The sequence below is a fragment of the Coffea arabica genome, chromosome 6e (assembly GCF_036785885.1).
Source record: "Coffea arabica cultivar ET-39 chromosome 6e, Coffea Arabica ET-39 HiFi, whole genome shotgun sequence".
NCBI lineage: Eukaryota > Viridiplantae > Streptophyta > Magnoliopsida > Gentianales > Rubiaceae > Coffea > Coffea arabica.
Genome location: NC_092321.1, coordinates 10,837,207 through 10,856,359, shown reverse-complemented (window position 1 = coordinate 10,856,359; position 19,153 = coordinate 10,837,207). Strand labels below are relative to the sequence as shown.

The window sequence follows — 19,153 nt, the reverse complement described above, 5'->3', positions numbered from 1 at the left end:
ATTTTGAAAATTTACAAATAATCATATCTGAAAAGTGATATTAATATAAACCCCAACCGACTGGCCCACATTTTCCACCGCCAGCTAAAATGAATACAAATTTGTTCACAAAAATAGACGTCACAAGGGATCGATTACTTCATCCTTTAACAACGAAATGGAGCATAATTTAATTATGTGGCAGTTGAGGATTAGAGATTAAGATGTAGGATGTGGATCATGATTTGAATTCATCACATGAAGAACGTGGCCTTATTGACTAGGCAACTGTTCTCATATTCTTTTGTTTTTTTTTTTTTTTGGGTCAAAACAGTTCTCATATTCCAAATTTCCAAGTACAGCAGCACATATAATCAGAACATTTCTTGCCGCAGCTTCTTAAATGTTTTTTTTTTCTTGTAAACCATCTGGGAGGAAAAGTGAGTGCATAAGTATACTGACCCTCTACTCTACTACAAAATAAGGGTCGATTGATAATTGATTTATATCCTATTCTTTAGAAATCATTGCATTTTAAAATTTTATTTATGCTATATATTCTGACGTCTGCCTGGATGGTATTATTTGGCCAATACGGATTAGATATACTAGACTCCAAATTTCAGTTTGTTAACAGGTCTGACTTTTATGTGGGCTATTAGTTCACACAAGAAGCTGTGGATGAATACACAAATATGCTAAGCCACCTAAATTAAGTTGACTTGATTAAATCAATTTGCATCTGCAATGTCACCCGTTACATTTGAGTACCAATACAGTGTATGATTTACTTCTTTTGTGTCAACTTTTTTTCTTAATTTCTTACATAAGGCATACGTAGATGACAGGTGTCGAGCTTGTATAATAATAAATACCTACTTGAGAAAAATACAGATTTTGTATATAGCGGTGAATAGGGTCGAATCCACAGGAACTGGGGATAACTTATTTCTTTTAAAGTCCAGAGATGGGGGATTTTTCAAAAATATAAAATAACTAATTAACCAACTAAAAAAAAACTAATAGAAATAAATAGGAATTAATCAATAACCAATACGACTCTAGCCAAAGGTACAACTTTTCAGACACGGTCCATTCAACTGATCATCGATGCAATGATAATTCAATTACTCATTGCCTGATTGGTTATAGCCATCAACAAGTTCTGATAGCCAACTTTTTCTTACTTTATCGATAGCCAAGGTACGATCGTTGACTATTTCTCTAACCAATAGACAACCCTAGGTACGACCATAGGATTTAATTTCTCGATTGCATTAATAATTAGAAAAATCCAATTCTAACCAACAAACACGCTACGAGGGTTTGTTTAAGTAGATCGTATGTTTTCCTGACATAAACCCAATTACGCCAGTTGCTACCGGAACGGAGGTAATCGAACAATTACGGATTCCACTACCCCCAATTAGCAAAATAACCTACGTGAATAATCAAATATTGCGCACTATTCAATCATACACAGAAACTATAACAATTAAAAGCAGAAAACATATAAATACTAATGAATAAAAGAAATAAGTAAAATAATTCGATCTCACATATGTTTGGAACCGAATTCTCAAATTGACCTTCGATTATAAAATGGAGATTTAGCTACGCATCCTAGAAGAAATTCTGCCAGACTCCATAGAATCTGGTTGCAATTGGTTTTCCTCTAAAAACTAATGAAAGCAAGTCGAATTAGCCCAAGCAAGTGACGGCTCCCCTTTTTGCTTTCCTTGCGGCCGAAACTACTCAAATCTTCCCGCTAGATTGTTGCTGGCCAAACTCTTGATTACCCGGAATCCGGTTTTTCCTTATTCTTTTTGTTTCCTAATGGAAGTCTACTACCAAATAAAACTAGTCTCCTAAATAGAAAAATAAACCACAAAAGAAAGTATTTCAAGTTTCCTAATTCAACCATAAGACTAATAATTAGAATTCAAGTCTTCCAAATCTTCCTCTAAAGCTGCCCAGAGTTTGAATCGAACTTGAAAATCGATCCCGAACGTGCCACCATCAAATTAATTGGAAGATTGTCCCTATTTGTCACGTTCTGCTCTTTTTCCTACAATTTAGCATCATTAACCAAATATAAGTAGAATCCATCAATTAACGCAATATTTGGCTAAAATCAAGGGAAGAATAATTATAAATTTAGCAACAAATTATGACCTATCAGTACATCTTTGATTTGTCTTAATTTTCATTTGAAGAGCAAATAAGCTATGCCTCCTGTGCTTGATTTAGCCACAGCTTCGTGCTTGTTAAAGCTCATTGACATGTTAATTATCTAACCATTGATGGTGAAATCTAAGGTCCATTTGAGTTCCATTACAGGATTGTATAATGGACCATAGGAAGGAGAAAGATCTCCTATCGAATCGAATCAATCTAGAGACCTATAGCTAGTATGAATCCTTAATGCAACAATCCGAAACTTATGCTGGATGCAATCCCATTGAAGTGACTGAAGTTAATATACGTTAATAAGCAAAAATTGTACACATCTTCGTTTTCTAGCTTGTTTCTTTTGATGAATACACATTGATGAAGAATGATAGCTATATATATATTCGTAAAAGACAAGACAATAGAGAATGCCCAGTACATTGAACGGCACATCACATTCAAGATATCCCCTTATTTCTTCTTTCCTCCTAAAAAGTTACTACATCTTAATCATTTACCAGAATTTCACAAGTGATCGTGCTGAATTTACTATTGGATTCAACATCATTCTAGATTTGCCAATGGTAGGCGTTAGGAAGACCATCAAAAATTCCAAAAGTATGGCAGCTTGGCGATGAGACCAAAGCAAAATTGCATAACAAAACTCAGTCTAAAATCTACAATACATCTTCTTCCCTTAACTGATCATACCTCAGCCCATCAAATTCTTACCCCCTCTCCTCTTGTCCTTTCCCTAACAACTAACAGCAATTGCAGCGCAGTGTCATCAACAACTCTTCCAGTTTACTATTATAAGACAGGGCACCATCGCTATTAATAATTCACTTTTTTTGTAAAATTTTCTCTATTGTCCCCAACATCCCATCTTCACCAAGTACTTCACAAAAAAAAATGTCTACAGCAAGTCTTTCAGCAGTTCCTGTTGTGGGATCAATCTATATTGGCCTGAAACCAAACTGTTCCAAGCTTTCTGCTGTCAAGGATTCAGCTGCATGGAGTCGCAAAACTATCTCAAATGCATCCAGAATTCACTGCATGGAGGTTTCCTTCCGATTTTGTTTTTGTTTTACATCGTGTTCTACTTGTAATAACACCCTTAGATGGTTTGATCAGACTCCGTAACGTGACTTTTTGACAGACATGGAATCCAATTAACAACAAGAAATTCGAGACCCTATCATACCTTCCACCTCTCTCGGATGAATCAATCGCACGGGAGATTGATTATATGCTAAAAAATGGATGGATCCCATGCCTTGAATTTGATGCGGTAGGTTAAAGAAACTTGATTTTGTCTTTGATTCAGATATAAATATCAGATAAAAACCTCGACTTTGGTTTTTGTTTACATTCAGAAGAAAGAGAGTAGTACATGGGCCTTGTCAAAAGTACTCATTTCTCACAATTTTAGCAACAACTTGGCGGTACCGCCAGTGGTTTAGCCAAATTTGTTACTGTGTATGAAAAAAATAATGAAGATGCTCTTATACTAGATTCTCTTAGCTTAAACAGGCCAAAAAGTAAGAGAAAAAAAAGAGTCTTTCGAATATATTAATGCAAAGATTCGTACTACAAATAGCTATAATCTTTTTCATAAATAACTGATGCAAATGCAATTAGTGCACGCATTGTTGGTTCATTGAATCTGTCTCGAGTCGCTCTGTTTATTCCACTGCAACATGATTTAGACAGTTCAATTACGTAGCTATCTAATACCTTTTCCTCTGCCTTCTCAAAGGACGGTTTTGTGCATAGGGAAAACAGCAAGATGCCAGGTTATTACGATGGGAGGTATTGGACATTGTGGAAGTTGCCCATGTTTGGCTGCACTGATTCCTCTCAAGTTCTTAATGAAATCCAAGAATGCAAAAAGGCATATCCAAATGCTTATATTCGTTGCTTGGCATTTGACAATGTAAAGCAGGTGCAATGCATGGCTTTTGTGATTCAGAAACCTACCTCCTAATTAACTCCCCCGCCTTCTCTCAGCTTTTCTCTGTTGACGCTTCTTTCTTTTTTTATGGGCAAGGAAGACTGGAATTAAAATTAATTAAGCGTTTACAATTGTCTTCGAGATGCCTTCAACTAGTCTGTTTTTCTGATTTGTCCTTTTCTCCCTGGCGAATAAATAAATGTTGGAATACTATGCTCTCAAGTGATGCCTTAAGAAATTACCAGTAATCGGCGAGTTGTTTAAACATCACAGCACGCCATGTTGTATCCTCGTTAATTTTGTTTTTAATTATGTAAAGATCCTTATGGAAAGGAACCTTACATTTACTTTTGAAGCGGCTCCCGTTGAAGATGCAACTTGCATATTCTTTCTTTTTTTTCTTTTTCTTTTTTTTTGGTGGTAAAGATGTAAGTAGCCTTTTCTTTCTTTCTTTTTTTGTTAATAGGTAAATTCTGCACTCCTACTCCTACTCTAATCCAAGGGAGGATCCAACTGAGCCGAGGGAAATTAGGGAGAGTGATTCGCATCTCTAGACCAAAGAATGCATTTTCTGCAGGTGCAGAGGTTTAAATTCTTGATCTAATGGCCAACTCAACTAATACGAGTTGGTTATGCAAGTTGCCTTGTTGCTTACATATAATGCTGCTTGAGAATCAGTTGGGACGCGTTCATGTCCTTCGAACAACCCTGAGAAAACTGATTAGCCACCACCATATGCTGATGCCAAACAGAGAGTGGACGATTTTAATTTGCACTTCGTCGGCAACCAACTCCTAATACTACCAATTGCCACCCGTACTAGAATTAATATGCTTATAAGATTGTAGAAGGATTTGGTCCAGTTGGGCATGCCTATGCCTCTATCTCAAAAAGAGATCAGCTATCATGCTCTAAACAAATACTCCATAAAGGACCAACAATGACCAAAAGATCATGTTGAATTTTCTCGCATACCCGTGCTCCATATTGTTAGAGATGAACACTGGAATAACAAGTTTGACTTGCACTATTCTTAGTTTTTTTTTATATATATTTTTTGAACATTATTCACAGTAACTGTGAAAACACGAGTAGCATGCCATTACATATGTTTAAGACTTGATATAGCAGCTCTTTTAAATTCCAAACTTTTACACTATATACAGAGTATCACTCTCGGAGAAGTTGACATTTTCCTATTTAATCAAAGGTAAATTTTAGAGAAACCAAAATTGGTTGAAAGCAACCAATCTGACCTCTAAAATCCCAATTGCAGGACCAATTCCAACTTCATCTTCGCTGTAAGTTCAAAAGGATTTTAGTTTGCCACTTTCGCATTTTAACTAATTGTTTCACCCATTAAGTTGTCAAAACTAAACCTTAAAAGCCAGAATAAAATGAAACCAATATGCTCTATCTGCAAACAACATGATTCACATACTAAATAAACAGAAAAATCTGAATGCTCAATAACCTAATCAACTTCAGACAGCTAGTGGTGTCAATAGAAGCCACAAATGATTGCTTCCCAATATTTTCCTTTGACCTGCTAAATCAGTGTATTATTATGTTTCCAAACAGGATTCAATTATATAGCTTGGCCTCAGATTCTAGAGCAAGAAGGGGCAGCCAAGGTACGCCAACAGAAAACTTCCGAAGCCTAGACCAGGCCTATTAAATCTTGGGGAGGAAAGCATACCGATGTTCCACAGCACTGGAAAAAACCAAGAAACTATCAGCACCAGTCTCGTTTTTTATCATCATGGGTGCCATGGCATGCAGAGCACAGTTTTCCTCACCTTTTCAAAAATTTAATAACTAGACATACAATCTTCAGAAAGCCAATTATGCAAGACCATAATTTACATGTACATTTGTAGCAGCAAACTACAAGTTCATCAAGATCCGTTGAATCTGTAAAAGGCTTGTCAACATTATCAACCCACAATATCAATAAATCAGGAAGAGTACATCATCAATTGAATCCAGCTCTACTTTAAGTGAAGGGAAATATAACGTCAAAGATCTTACATCACTTCACACAAGGTAAGCCCAGTCAGGAGCAATCGGCCGAATTCCAGAATCATTGTGCAGGAGGTACAACTGGCTGTAGGTTAAAAGCCTAAAGATATTTTTTCAGACAAAATTTAGCATCAATAGCAGTAAATAACATGGTGCTATATTAAAAAAAAAAACAAAATCTTTTAGAATTCCAAGTAAATAAGTTTTATAGTCTAGGGCAGCATATGCCAATATACGACACCCAGTTGCCCAAACCAAAGACATAAAACAGAAGAATCTTTGTGAACATTGAAACAGTTACACTATTCTTGACTATGTAACTGAGCACTTATGTATGTTTACAGGCTGGGATTCACGGAAAGACATTGTCTTGCATTCACAGAATCCTGTTTAACCTCACCAAATGACTTGCACAAATCAAGTACCAAGTCATAGATCTACATCAAAGGGCTCAGCCAAGAACATAAAAAATTTAAGACCACCGGTGAGGTAATTGACAAATCAGAAGCTAGCTTGCTATAAACATCTACTACCCCAACGGTCAATGACTACAAGATTATGAGAGCTTTTGTTAACAGACAGCCCTGTGGGCAAGTATGAAACAAGCAACAAAAAGATAAAAGTAAACAATAAAGGTTATGCCAAATGAAATATGAAGCCTGAACAAAAGGATCTAGAGTTACCAAGGCCAAAGCAATTCTGCCTAGATGGCAACACTACCCTCCATGTTTGAATTACCCAACCCAGCTATATGCTATCTCCCCTTCCTATTCCACCCTACTCCGCCTCTATGCTTTCCTCCCTTCTCTCCTCCTGGCTGCTTGCTCCTCTTCAGATCACCACCTCCGTTCTCTCCTTGCATCACCTGCCTCACCAGCTACACCCTCCATCTTCCTCCCATCCTTTTTTTGGCCCCTTGGTCTCCCCTCTCAACAATGCACAGACCCATTGACACATCTCACTCCTTTGTACTACATTTCTTTGGTTGCCACACCATCTAACACATAACTACCTCCCAAAATTACCTACAATAACAAACAAACTATGGATATTCCAAACTCCTCAAAAGGTGTGATGTGTTTGTGCAAGAAAGAGAGACAGTATAGTTTGAAGATGAGGCTCAAAAAGATAATTTCTTTATAAAGAAAAAATATAGTAAGAATAACAGTCTTAAGTTAATTCAGCTCAAACACATTCTAATTCAAAACACCCCCGTCCATTTACTAATTCATTCAGTATATTAGACCAGCATTCCTTGTCAAATTTGAGATAGATAACTGCCTATAGAATTCCCAAAAAATAATTTTCTACATTTTTTATTTTGCTTATCACAAATCCACACTGAAGACCCTAATCAGCAAAACTGTAAACAAGTACACCTAGAAAGCAAATACTCAAATGGTAGAAATAAATATCCAAGTCACCATCAATCTGGTCTTTCCTAAGCTCTGATCGAAGTTTCAATACTAAAATCAGACATGTCTATGTAGCCAAAATTTGAGTCTAATAAATCCCCTAAAAGAAATAACATCCATGCTTGTATATATTTCAGCTCTCGTCGTGCACTGACCAATGTTAAATTAAGCCTAGTAGCGGAATTGCTATTGTTCTCGGTTAGCCAATTAAATTAAAACCATCTTAGCTCCACAATGCAAAAACAACAATGCAACACCACTCATCAAATAATTCAGTACCAAAACTGACAACCAATAAAATGGTAACACGATCTAAGACAACTACTAGCTCGGTCCTCCTAATTTGATCCCGCTAAAAAGTAAAATAATTAGCAAACCCTAATCATATAACTTAAACAGTTGTTCAAGTTCCATCTTACTAAATTGAGCAAACGCATACAGATTGAGCAAATCCAAACCTCAGAATTTCAAATCAACGGTTGACTTCTGCAGGCAAGGGCCGATTAAATCCACCGCGGCGATTCATGTACTGCCGTGGCTGACGTTTAGTTACCTTCCTGACTGACCCGACGTCGTTCCCAGCCACCGGCTTCCCTTTTGTCGAATCAAAACCTACCGGAATCCCCAATTTCTTCATCATCTCAATTTCATCGACATCCATCATCTCACCATCATCATTCTCTATCCCCCCATCAATTCCACCTTTACCGTCACCACCAGCACCACCACTCTCCTTCTTATCCTTCTTTTTCTCAACTGAAGAGCCACGCTGTCGGTCCTTCTCGCTCTCCCTCTCCTTCTCGCCGTCATCCCGTCGTCGTTTCCGGGGAGGACTTTCAGGAGTAGGCGAGCGATGGTGACGGCGGCTGCGGTGATGGTGGCGATCGGGAGAATACGAACGCGAGCGTTGGCGTTCAGCAGCTGGGGAGCGCGTGCGAGAACGAGTGTGGCGGGATCGAATGCGGTCAGGTGTACGCTCGCTGGAGCGAGAACGCTCGCGTTTGCTTCGTTCACGGTCCCGGTCGCGATCTTCCCGCTCTCTTTTCCGTTCTCGGTCACGGTCTCTGTCGCGGAAATCGCGGTCACGCTCTCGGTCTCGGTCCCGGTCCCGGCCACGGTGGTCACGACCGCGGTCGCTCATGGTGGAGGGAAGAGGAGGAGAATAGAGTGAGACTGGGGGGAGTAGTGGTGAGGATTCTGAAGCGAGGTTTAAAGTGGGTTTAATGAGTCAATGTCCAAATGGTTACAAAGCCACCCTACCGTGAATTTTTTGGAGGGTATATATAGGTAGTTGTTACTTGTTTCTATATTGAAAATTGAGAAATTGAAATATCCGTATTCACCTTTCAGGGTAAATATATTTAAAATTTAGACTCTATTTGATATTTTAATTCAACACTTCAATTTAATGGATTCAGATGTTAATATATTCAGTCCATTTGATAACCAAAAATTGAATATTTGAATTAATTAAATGACACTAAATTTTAAATTTTTGAACATAATTTGCTCTCAAAATTAAGTGATAAACTATTTAATTATCATTGAATGTAATATATACTCAAATGTATTAGATTTAACACTTAACAATTCAATAATTTAATAGATTCAGATTTTAAATTTCAGACTTTAGTTTTCAGATTTTAATTTTATCAAATGCAACCTTAGAGATAGAGTTGGGATTAGATTGAGAAATTAATTATATTGGAACACACAATTAGTACTCTATATTTTTCCTTTGCACGAAGTCAAACTGCTTATATACCATTTTCTTCCCATCAACACTTAATGGTGTTTTTTTTCCTTTTCTCTTTTCCCAAAAATATCGTTTAGTAGTTATTTAAATACTTTACCAATGACTATCACTAATTGAAAAACTATCCCCACCAATTACGGTCGTTATTAGCTCAAGGAACAAATGAGATATGTACCCTAACATTCATTATAACCTCAACGAACAAATTAATTATACATGTAGGGAAAAAAAGTTGCATAGTGCTCCTTTTTACCCCATACTTATTTTCAATTAAATATTGTTCGTAAAATGAGTAGTGGTTGAAGACTAGTTGGGATTTTTTTTTTTTTATATTGCTCACTATGGCATTTTTCCTTTATTGTGATTTGATATGTCGGAGATAAAAAGCTTAATTAGAAAAATAAATATATTCAATAAATAATTAAAAATTTTTCCAATTATTGTACCATCCAATCGCATTCCAAACTTGGGCCTTTTTCAAGCCTGAGGATTTTTGTTCACTACACGTTGGTGCACGAGTCCCAACTGGAACAATGAGCCCTGCATTTCCCTAACAGATCGTGGCCTTGCCACCAGTAGGTAACATGTCCAATTGAAGTTCAATTCTCGCCCATTACTTAGATGGGCTTCCAGATAGCCCATAACCTTAACATGGACTAAGTGTTGGATGAAAGAAATAAATTTTGGATTTGGTCCGATGCCCCGTTTCAGTTTGCTGAACCAGTAGTGTATACAGCGTGAGTTGGCAGCTCTCAAACCAAACCTTCCACTTTTTTTTTTTTTCTCTCCCCTCCTCGTGAGATTTGAAATATTCACTAGAGTCTTCAAGAAAAGGAAAAAAAATTCAAATAATATATAGTCTATAAATAAAATTATAGCCAACTTTGGATATAATTACTATCAGAATAGATCCACCATGCATTAGACACTTGATATGAAAATAAACGTGTTCAAGTAAGGATCTAGAAAAAGGGAAAAAAAAAAAGGTATTGAAATTGCACACGATGACACAATCAGAAAGAAATACGCGGAGAGATCTTTTGGGTTGGGATTAGGGCTGTCATCGGGCGGGGCCGGGTCGGAATTCATTATTCCGGACCCGGATCCGGATCCGACCCGTTTATCCGACGGGTCTTTTATTCTATGTTCCGGATCCGGATCCGGCGGGTCCCGGATCCGGGCATACCCGAACAAATTTATCAAAATTTATAATTTCTAATAAAAATGAGAAAAAAATATATTTGTAAACTAATTTCTAACTAATGCAAAGAAAAAACCAAATAAGAAAAGAAATCAAATTAATTTTATTAAAATACATCACCCTAATCAAATTATATTGATAAATATATATTTTTTAAATTATTAATTCATTTATATCCGAATCCGGGTCTAATACGGGTCGGAATACTATATTCCGTATCCGACCCGTTTTTTTGTTTGACAAAACGGATCCGGGAAACGGAATTAAATCCCTACCCATACCCGCAATAATTTCACGGATCCGGTCTGGATCCGGGTCTAGACCCGACCCGTTGACAGGCCTAGTTGGGATGGGTTGTTGACTCATAAATGTACTATACACGGTAATAGAAATGGGTAGACAATCCCAGGAGACGAATTTGGTGAGCAAGTTTGCGTGTTTAGTGCGGATGGTACATGTTGTTGCAAGTATTTTAAAGTCACTGAATCCATTGTAACCAACAGATGATGGAATGTTAGGGACCATAAGTCCATGAGGAAATATATTAAAGTCTTGGTGGTTGGTGGGGGCGAGTTCAATACTTGAGCTCTCACCTCATTTAATCGTGACAGTCACTTTAAGTGGTTTTTTCCGACGAAATTTTCGACGGAATTTAAAGTACCAAGCTTCACTGTTCGCCAATCATGGAGTCTAGGTCCTCCAAACCCTACGAGTACTATCCATATTTAGTTAGGAATAGGGATAACCATATTGGGATCATTGATCCCAGCTGCTCCAATAATTTTCTTGGATCTTTCTTGAGTTTTTTTCTTTTTCTTCTTGGGGTGGGTTTCTTTTTTTTTTTTTTTTTTGTCAATACAGGGGTGTCCGGGTCAAGACCCGAAAGCGGCCCGACTAATCCCCTGCGCCCAAGTACACCGCCATCTTGGGGTGGGTTTCTTGGTATCTGAAATTTTCTTTTTCTTCAAGCTGCATGCAAAGGCCAAATTGACACATCTTCCTTCATTTCTTGAAAACAACACAAGAAACGATAACATAAAAATTTCACATCTATGAAGACTTGGGCTGCTTACATAACCTGGCAAGTTTCATTTGCTAGCGACATTAAGGAAGTTTCATCTTAGAGACCGAGTTCGGATGCGTGCCTGCCCCAGTAGAAACTAGAAAACATTAAATTTACGACCAATACTACTGATTACACAGACTTTGAGGTTGCTTTCCAGGACCCCCTTAAATCAGGGTGGTCAATTGTTAATGCTACCTTAAGAAAGAAAGTAGATTTACGATAAACAAGAAAGACATTTTGTTCTCTAACAAGCCATCTCTGCTGATTCTTTTTAGGCCTATTGTCGGCTAAACAATGGAATGCAAATCGAGTCTTTTGACTGGTGGAGTATTGCTTTAGTAAGAATCAATTTTTTTTTTCACCTATTTTGTTTTATCCGTCCGTTCGTTGGCTAATGCAGGGATTTTCTTGGTACAAAATACGAGAACTATGCTCTATTTTTTTCCTTAATAAATGAAAAGTTTTGAATCTAGAACTTCTTATTTACATGTTCATTTTGTTTGAATGTAATTTAGTCTCAAGTTACCAAACTTTAATGAAAAAACATTTTGTGGTCCAAAAAAAAAAGGCTAATTCTTCTATGATTTGTACTTTTTGGTCCGGTTATATGCTCGTTCATTCCACGTTATATGCTCGTGCTATGAATTAATAGAGGAAAAAAAAAAACAAGCAAGTTTGGCAAAAACGAAGCTAGCATTCATGTAAACCAAGAAAATCGTTAAGACATCTGTTGTGTTGTGCTTTGATAGTTGATCCTTATTTGTTGTCGACTCTCGTAATTTGCACTCTAGAGGCAGGCCTTCGACTGTTCAACACTTTTTTTTTTCGAAAAAAAAAAGAGAATAATTTGGCCAAACAGCTAAGCAAGAATCACTTGATCGAATCTGCTTCCACGAAGAATCTTGACCAAAAAGAATCTGCAATAGAATTTTTGTCGGCATCATATCATCAACTAGGAATGATTGAATATATGTATTTCAGTACAAAAAGCTAAAAGGCAGAAATGTCAATAAATATTTGAGTGCTCTGCTCTCTATTCTCTAATCGCATTTCTGACTTTCCCAAAAAAAAAAAAAGACGAGCCAACATCTTTGACCTTATCTATCAATCCACAAATAGTAGTGATTCCAACTTGAAGGGGAGAGCTTAATTTAGTGGAGGTGATCATTGTTAATTCATTTGTTCCTGTTCCAAAATTGGCAATTCTTTGACTGTGATGTGATAATCAAGTGTAATATACAGTTTATGAAATCTAATATTGGTGTTAATTAAGTCAGATAGAAACATTATTGTAAAAAAAATTGGGGGTCAAATTGTTACAAATTGAATTTTGAGTTACGACTCACTAGTCACTCGAGCATTATATTTGAAGAAGGATTTATTACTTCTTTTCTCATTCCTTTTTTTTTTTTTTTATTCCCCTTCTTCTGGGCTGCAATTATTGAATTTTCAGTAAAAAGTATCACAACAGTTGCACATTCAATATTTACGTTTATTTCATAAAAACGAAAGGGGGCATATAATATAAGGTACAAGGACCACATATGACATATCCCTGGGCTTGAAGCTCTCGAAATTAAAAATGTTTCATATAAATTTTTTTTTTCAAAAAAAAAAAACAGTTTAGATTCTTCTCATCGTAACACTTTATACCGGAGCTCCAACTATTAAGTAAGTTGTTCCATTCAAATTGGAATAATTAGTTGAGCATTAGGTCAAAGATGTAGCTTTCTTTTTTTTTTTTTAATTTTTCTTTTGGATTAAAATGCTCATTGAATGGGTTCAGATAATTAAAGATTGGCAATAAATTTTATATGATTAATGTGATATATATACTGTCATTTTTTTATATTAACAAATATAGATTTATGATATATGGACAAAAAGTGAATTTAAAATTTGAGCAATAATACTGTGACATTTATCTAAACTTGCTGGTGTAAAAAAATCATTACGCTGACTGACAGCGTATAAAAATTAATTCCAACTTTTATACTGACGTGTTTATTACTACATGGAAGCGAGAGGGGACTAATAAGGACCACATGGCTGGGCTTGAAGCCCTCAAAACTTTGATGCTAGAGTAACCTTTTTTCTCCATAAGGCGAATAATAATTGCCTTGCAAGTTCACTTAAATTTGGATAACGCGAAGTGCATTTAAAATTTCATGATAAATTTTTTTCATTTGAAAAATTATAAATTTCGACCACACAGCAGATCACATATAACATGTATCTAGCGTATTTGTCACTTCTACTTCACTACAATATCTATGTTAAGGGGAACGATGTGCCATTTTCTCCCAATGAGAAGAGTCGGGAAAACTTTCACTGGCTAGAAGCCCAGGACCAAAAGCATCTAGCATATAAACAAATTAGTCCAATTGTACGTTGATTGGGGCAAGCTAATCTCGAAAGTTTCCCACGCATGGGATGGAAGTTGTAATCAGAATAGTAAAAAAAAAATACCACGCATGGAAGTGGTAATTCCTTTTCATTCTTTAATCCTTTTGCAGTGAATAACGTGACAACATGACTGCTAGTTTGAAAGTAAATGAGGTAAATTTCTGATGCATAATTCTAAAACACTTTGACCTACCTGCTAAAGCCTAAATGACCTGCAACAACACAAAAAGTCCAACCCAAACTTACCAAATTAGCAGGTAATGTAAGCCCCAACAAACCAACCAATGAATTCAATGTACTATTCGATGCATGTTGTCATAAATATAAACCATATGGCCAAGTACTTTAGTAAACCCCAATGCAAAAATCTTGGTGGATCAAAACCCGATGGAGGGAGGATTCAGGCATGAGCCATGACCCATATGTGCTACTATGACCCTGTCCAACCGCTCCTCCAATCATTTTCATGTTGGATCAACAGCACCATTGGTCTCGTCAATTATTAAAGCCAAGCTTCTGTTCTGAGGCCTCCTCTCTCATGTGATCCCTATCTAAAGCAAATAAAGACCATGAATATATAAGCACTATAGAAGAGCAATGTATGTGAGGTGTGTTCAGAACAACAAATGCATTAGTACAGACTTCCTTTGACTCTTTCTCTGGACGATGTCTCCTTATACCTTACAATACCAACAACAATAGCAGACGGGTTCGTGAGATTGTAGTCTTCTACTTCTTGGCTTCCATTTTGTACAGAACAAGTACAATTGAAAAGTTACAATTCATCAGAGATGAAGTTTATTCGTACTGCCAGCTTGAAGAGGCTGTTTTCTCCCAAAAGACACAGTCTTGAGGATGAACTTCCAAAACACTCTGATTCTACCCAAGAAGAAGGTAACAATAAATCCAAAACAGACAGTGCTTCTCCTCCACCAGCAGAACTTCTTAAAAGACCTTCTTGGAAATGCTTTTCCTATGCAGAAATCTTTGCTGCCACCAATGGTTTTAGCCCAGGTGTCTTTTATTTTTTTCACTCAATCTTCTTTTTCTTAGCATCCCATTTTTCCATTTGGACAACAATGATGATTTTTTTTTTTTGGGGGTGATCAGAGAATATGGTAGGAAAAGGAGGATATGCAGAGGTTTACAGAGGAGAATTGCAAGGTGGGGAAGCAATTGCTGTGAAAATGCTGACCAAAGCGTCCGATGATGAGAGGAAAGAGAAGGAGTTTTTGACAGAGATTGGAACATTGGGACATGTTTGCCATCCAAATGTAACTGCATTGCTTGGTTGTTGTATTGACAATGGACTTTACCTTATCTTCCAATTTTCATCTAAGGGCTCTGTGGCTTCTGTTCTTCATGGTATGCTCAGCACCACAAGTCTATTAGACGATATCATTGCATTTCAGAACTTCATTTTGTAGTTTAACCGTTTATCAGATGAGAACTTGCCTGCCATGGACTGGAAAACAAGGCATCAGATTGCTGTTGGAACTGCCAGAGGCCTACATTATCTGCACAAGAGCTGTCCCAGAAGAATAATCCACAGAGACATCAAGGCTTCAAACATCTTATTGACTACAGACTTTGAACCACAGGTATCCACCGTATAGCCTAATTATCCGGAGAAGTTTACATAGTTGCTTGTATTGTCTCATGGATTCACTTGATACTCTTTTACCAAGACTGATATTTTTTATTCATTACTATTTGTTTGATTCATAGATTTCTGATTTCGGGCTTGCAAAATGGCTTCCATCACAATGGACTCACCATTCAATTGTTCCAATTGAAGGAACTTTTGGGTAGATTACTTGTCTACATTTTTTTTTATTTCTTTCTTCCATAATCTGCTACAAGTTGGGTCTTGTGCTGAAATGTATTTCTTACCGATTTTACAGGCACTTAGCACCTGAATACTTCATGCACGGTGTTGTCGATGAGAAGACAGATGTGTTTGCATTTGGAGTCTTTTTGCTGGAGCTTCTATCTGGCAAAAAACCAGTAGATGGTTCTCATCAAAGCTTACACAGCTGGGTAATCAAAGGCAGCCAATTTTAGGATTCCTGTTTAACATATGATGGAAAAGTCAATTTTCTAATTCCTGGTAGTGAATTCAATAGGCCAAACCTATACTCAGCCGAGGGGAGATTGAAAAAGTGGTAGATCCAAGAGTTGGAGGATTTTATGATGTTAAACAACTTGACAGACTTGCCTTGGCAGCATCCCTCTGCATTCGAGGTTCTTCCATTTGGCGTCCCACAATGAGTGAGGTATTACTATTTCCATTCAATTACCACAATTACTGTATCATTTCTCAGCCAAAAACCTGATCAAGTCATGCAACCATTCCAACGCATTTACTCCCATTGAACTTTTCATCAATCCTGTTTAAAAATGCATGCTTGATTCTTGATAAAGTATAAAGCAATTCTGTCCCAAACCATCCAACTTGCTCTAGAAAATGTGAAGTTTAGTATTTAAAAAGCCTGTTTTGTCTTGTTCTGCTAGACATGCTCGCTGAATCCACTTTGCTGTCCTGAACTTCTGATAGAATACTGCATATTCTTTACATGATTGCATATTCTTTAATCTACTAGCCACCTATGTGCATAGACATATGAACTCATGGGAATTACACCAACATATGAATTTGATCATTTTTTAAGGTGCACATCATTTTCTTTCTATGTTTTGCCATTTTTATCGACAATTAACCAGAGTATTGAGGAATTTTCTTACCTTCATGAGAATGACAGATATGTTTATAGGCAGTAGTGCTGATTAGTCCAATCAAACCCTGTTTAAAGAAAGTGAATTCTTGAATCAGACTGAGGCTTACTGGTTGACCCACCAAATGGAAATTTGACTATTTACACATGACAAGATTTGGGTATCAAAATACTTTAACGTTTTAATGACATCTGTTGTCTTCTACATTTATTAATAACATATATGAGATGAGATGATTTTTACTTTCATTTTCTTGAGACAGAAACTTAAACTATGATTGAGTCCCCGTTGGTGATGGTCCCGATGAACATTTTAATTCAGCTCCCTCTCATAAATTCTGATCAAAAAATTCTGATCATTTAGTTGATGTTGTTTGTTACCAAATCAAAATCTTTATGTTGTAATATCCAAAATAAATAAATAAATAAATAATGGTCCTTCCCATGTGAGCATTGCACAGCGACAGAAAAAACAGCCAAAGCAATCAGTGGTGATTTATTAGTGGGTCCTTCAATAAAGCTTCATGAAGCCACATTTTTCTACGATGTTGTTTTTATTTCGATACAAATATTCAACTTCTCTATAACGCATTTGTCTCCTTCTGCTCAATTTGCTTGTCTGCACGTTTGCCAATTCCTGTTAGTTGTCCATCTTAGGTAATGGGTTATTTACTCAAGCTCATCACCTATAAGGCTATAACTATCTTATATATCTTAATCATGAAGTTGGGTTTTCCCAAGATTGAATTCTTGATTTCTGCACTCGCAGATATTGGAGGTAATGTTGGAAGAGGAAATTAATGAAGAAAATTGGAAAATGCCAGAAGAAGAAGAGGAGCAAGAAGAATTTTGGGGGTTTGAGGATCTGGAATGTGAATCTGATCATAGTTCCTTCTCAACTTCTCCACACGACTCAATCTCAACCGGGAGTTCCTAGAAACAATCCCTATTACTACATGGCTAGTAGGAGTTGACATGTAAATAGGAAAATTGCATTTAGTACCAAAGGCCATAGACGCAAACATCCTATAGTCGTTTCTCGTGCATTATATGGGACCTGTTTTCACAGTGTAACATTAATCAGCTTATGCAGAAGTAAATTATAGGAAAGTTTTGTGAACGTGGTGCCTTGATGATTGAATACCAATCAAACTCCAGGATTTGCCAACTCATGAATTATGTAGCATAAATTTTGCCATCCAACATGCCAAGTGATTCCTGCCGGGAAGAAGGGCAAAAGTCTTGAGCATGTTGGGAAAAATGTTGAATTTCTAACATTGTAGCACAAGGGTCATCTTGTGGACAAAAAACAGACTTTTATTTAATAAATTTGGACTTGCTTATAAGTTACTCAATTGAAAACTACGTTCTCCAGAATTGAGAGAACATCTTTGGCAGGATGTGGATAATGCGATAACGTGAGAAAGAGGGATGGATGCATGGACAGTTGCATCTGCTAATTTAAACGGGCATATTCCTTCAAAGCCCGTGAAGTTCTTTCTTTATCAATTTCTGCCCATCAAAGGCAGTGAAAGACCCCCTCTTTTTTTTCAAAAAAAAAAAAAGAACTATTTATATGAGAATATTTGGAATTAGCTATGTAGTTTTCAGCTACTATTTTTTTCACTCCTCTCCTGGCTCTGTGGGTGTAAAATATTAACAGTTTTATCCTCTAGTTGAGTAAAAGGATTCTAGTTCCATGTGCAGCGAGTAGTTAAAACATTTTTTGTTCTTGGATTCCATCCTTCTAATACTCTTTTCCTAAAATATTCTCGATCATTTTATTCTGAAGGCCACACACAGTATACAGTGAAGCTAATCTAATTTAGGTAAAACAAGAACGACCCTTTATTTATAGAAACTATATCCAGATTTGAACACTATACTACTTGTCTTGCCGGATTCCCCACTATGACAAAGAAAACACAAATATATGCCGTTAATTTCATGATCATGGGAGACAAACTAATTAGTCTTGGCATTATGTAATTCTTGTACATTACGACTTACTGCTACATAACTTCACTTTTTTAAGGAATCACAATAATGATAAGAGAATTCTAGTAAAACCCAGTTTTCCTTCATAACGAACTGAAAATTTAGTAGTAGTACAAATTAAGCTAGCAAGCATATCTAGGAAAACCATGTCGCAGAAGAAAACTCTTTGATGAGATCAATGTTCAAATAAATAATTGTCTTTCAAGTTTCAACCAAAGGAGGGGCCAAAAAAAAAAAAAAGGGCAAGCAAGAAGCAAAATATGCTGCTACTACAACTGATCAAGAATTAACAACGGGAGAACATAACAAAGTGGGTAGTTTGGAATTAATTCAAAAATGCTAAAAGCCTTTGTGATATTTTAACAAGGCGTGCTAAAGAGCGGTAAGACAAAACTGACGGGTGTGGATAATGGATTAGGACAGTGACAGATTTATCAACGAGACGTCAT

General features: G+C 36.7%; 3 protein-coding genes across 6 annotated transcripts; 2 read left to right on the top strand and 1 right to left on the bottom strand.

Annotated features, from left to right (window-relative positions):
- The first annotated feature begins 2,990 nt into the window (after positions 1–2,990).
- Positions 2,991–4,456, top strand: LOC113694742 (ribulose bisphosphate carboxylase small subunit, chloroplastic-like). Its single transcript, XM_027213605.2, has 3 exons — positions 2,991–3,213; positions 3,311–3,442; positions 3,911–4,456. Exons 1-3 carry the CDS (start codon positions 3,064–3,066, stop codon positions 4,136–4,138), a joined length of 510 nt encoding a protein of 169 aa, XP_027069406.1. The 5' UTR covers positions 2,991–3,063; the 3' UTR covers positions 4,139–4,456.
- Positions 4,457–5,498: 1,042 nt separating this feature from the next.
- LOC113696217 (uncharacterized) lies at positions 5,499–8,788 on the bottom strand. 4 transcript variants are annotated; one of them, XR_011816917.1, is made up of 3 exons: positions 8,001–8,788; positions 6,137–6,227; positions 5,499–5,819 (listed from the first exon to the last, which is right to left on the bottom strand). XR_011816917.1 is itself a non-coding variant. In XM_072055221.1 (2 exons), the coding sequence occupies exon 1, from the start codon at positions 8,681–8,683 to the stop codon at positions 8,015–8,017; it is 669 nt and encodes a 222-aa protein (XP_071911322.1). In that variant the 5' UTR covers positions 8,684–8,788; the 3' UTR covers positions 5,938–6,227; positions 8,001–8,014. The 4 variants fall into 4 exon arrangements, 1 of the variants encoding a protein (XP_071911322.1); XR_011816915.1 differs by lacking the exon at positions 5,499–5,819 and adding an exon at positions 5,938–6,029; XR_011816916.1 differs by lacking the exon at positions 5,499–5,819 and adding an exon at positions 5,938–6,019.
- Positions 8,789–14,576: 5,788 nt separating this feature from the next.
- LOC113694600 (probable receptor-like serine/threonine-protein kinase At5g57670) lies at positions 14,577–17,826 on the top strand. The gene is made up of 7 exons (XM_027213444.2): positions 14,577–14,985; positions 15,082–15,336; positions 15,415–15,572; positions 15,700–15,779; positions 15,876–16,011; positions 16,098–16,247; positions 17,476–17,826. Exons 1-7 carry the CDS (start codon positions 14,763–14,765, stop codon positions 17,641–17,643), a joined length of 1,170 nt encoding a protein of 389 aa, XP_027069245.1. The 5' UTR covers positions 14,577–14,762; the 3' UTR covers positions 17,644–17,826.
- Positions 17,827–19,153: the final 1,327 nt, after the last annotated feature.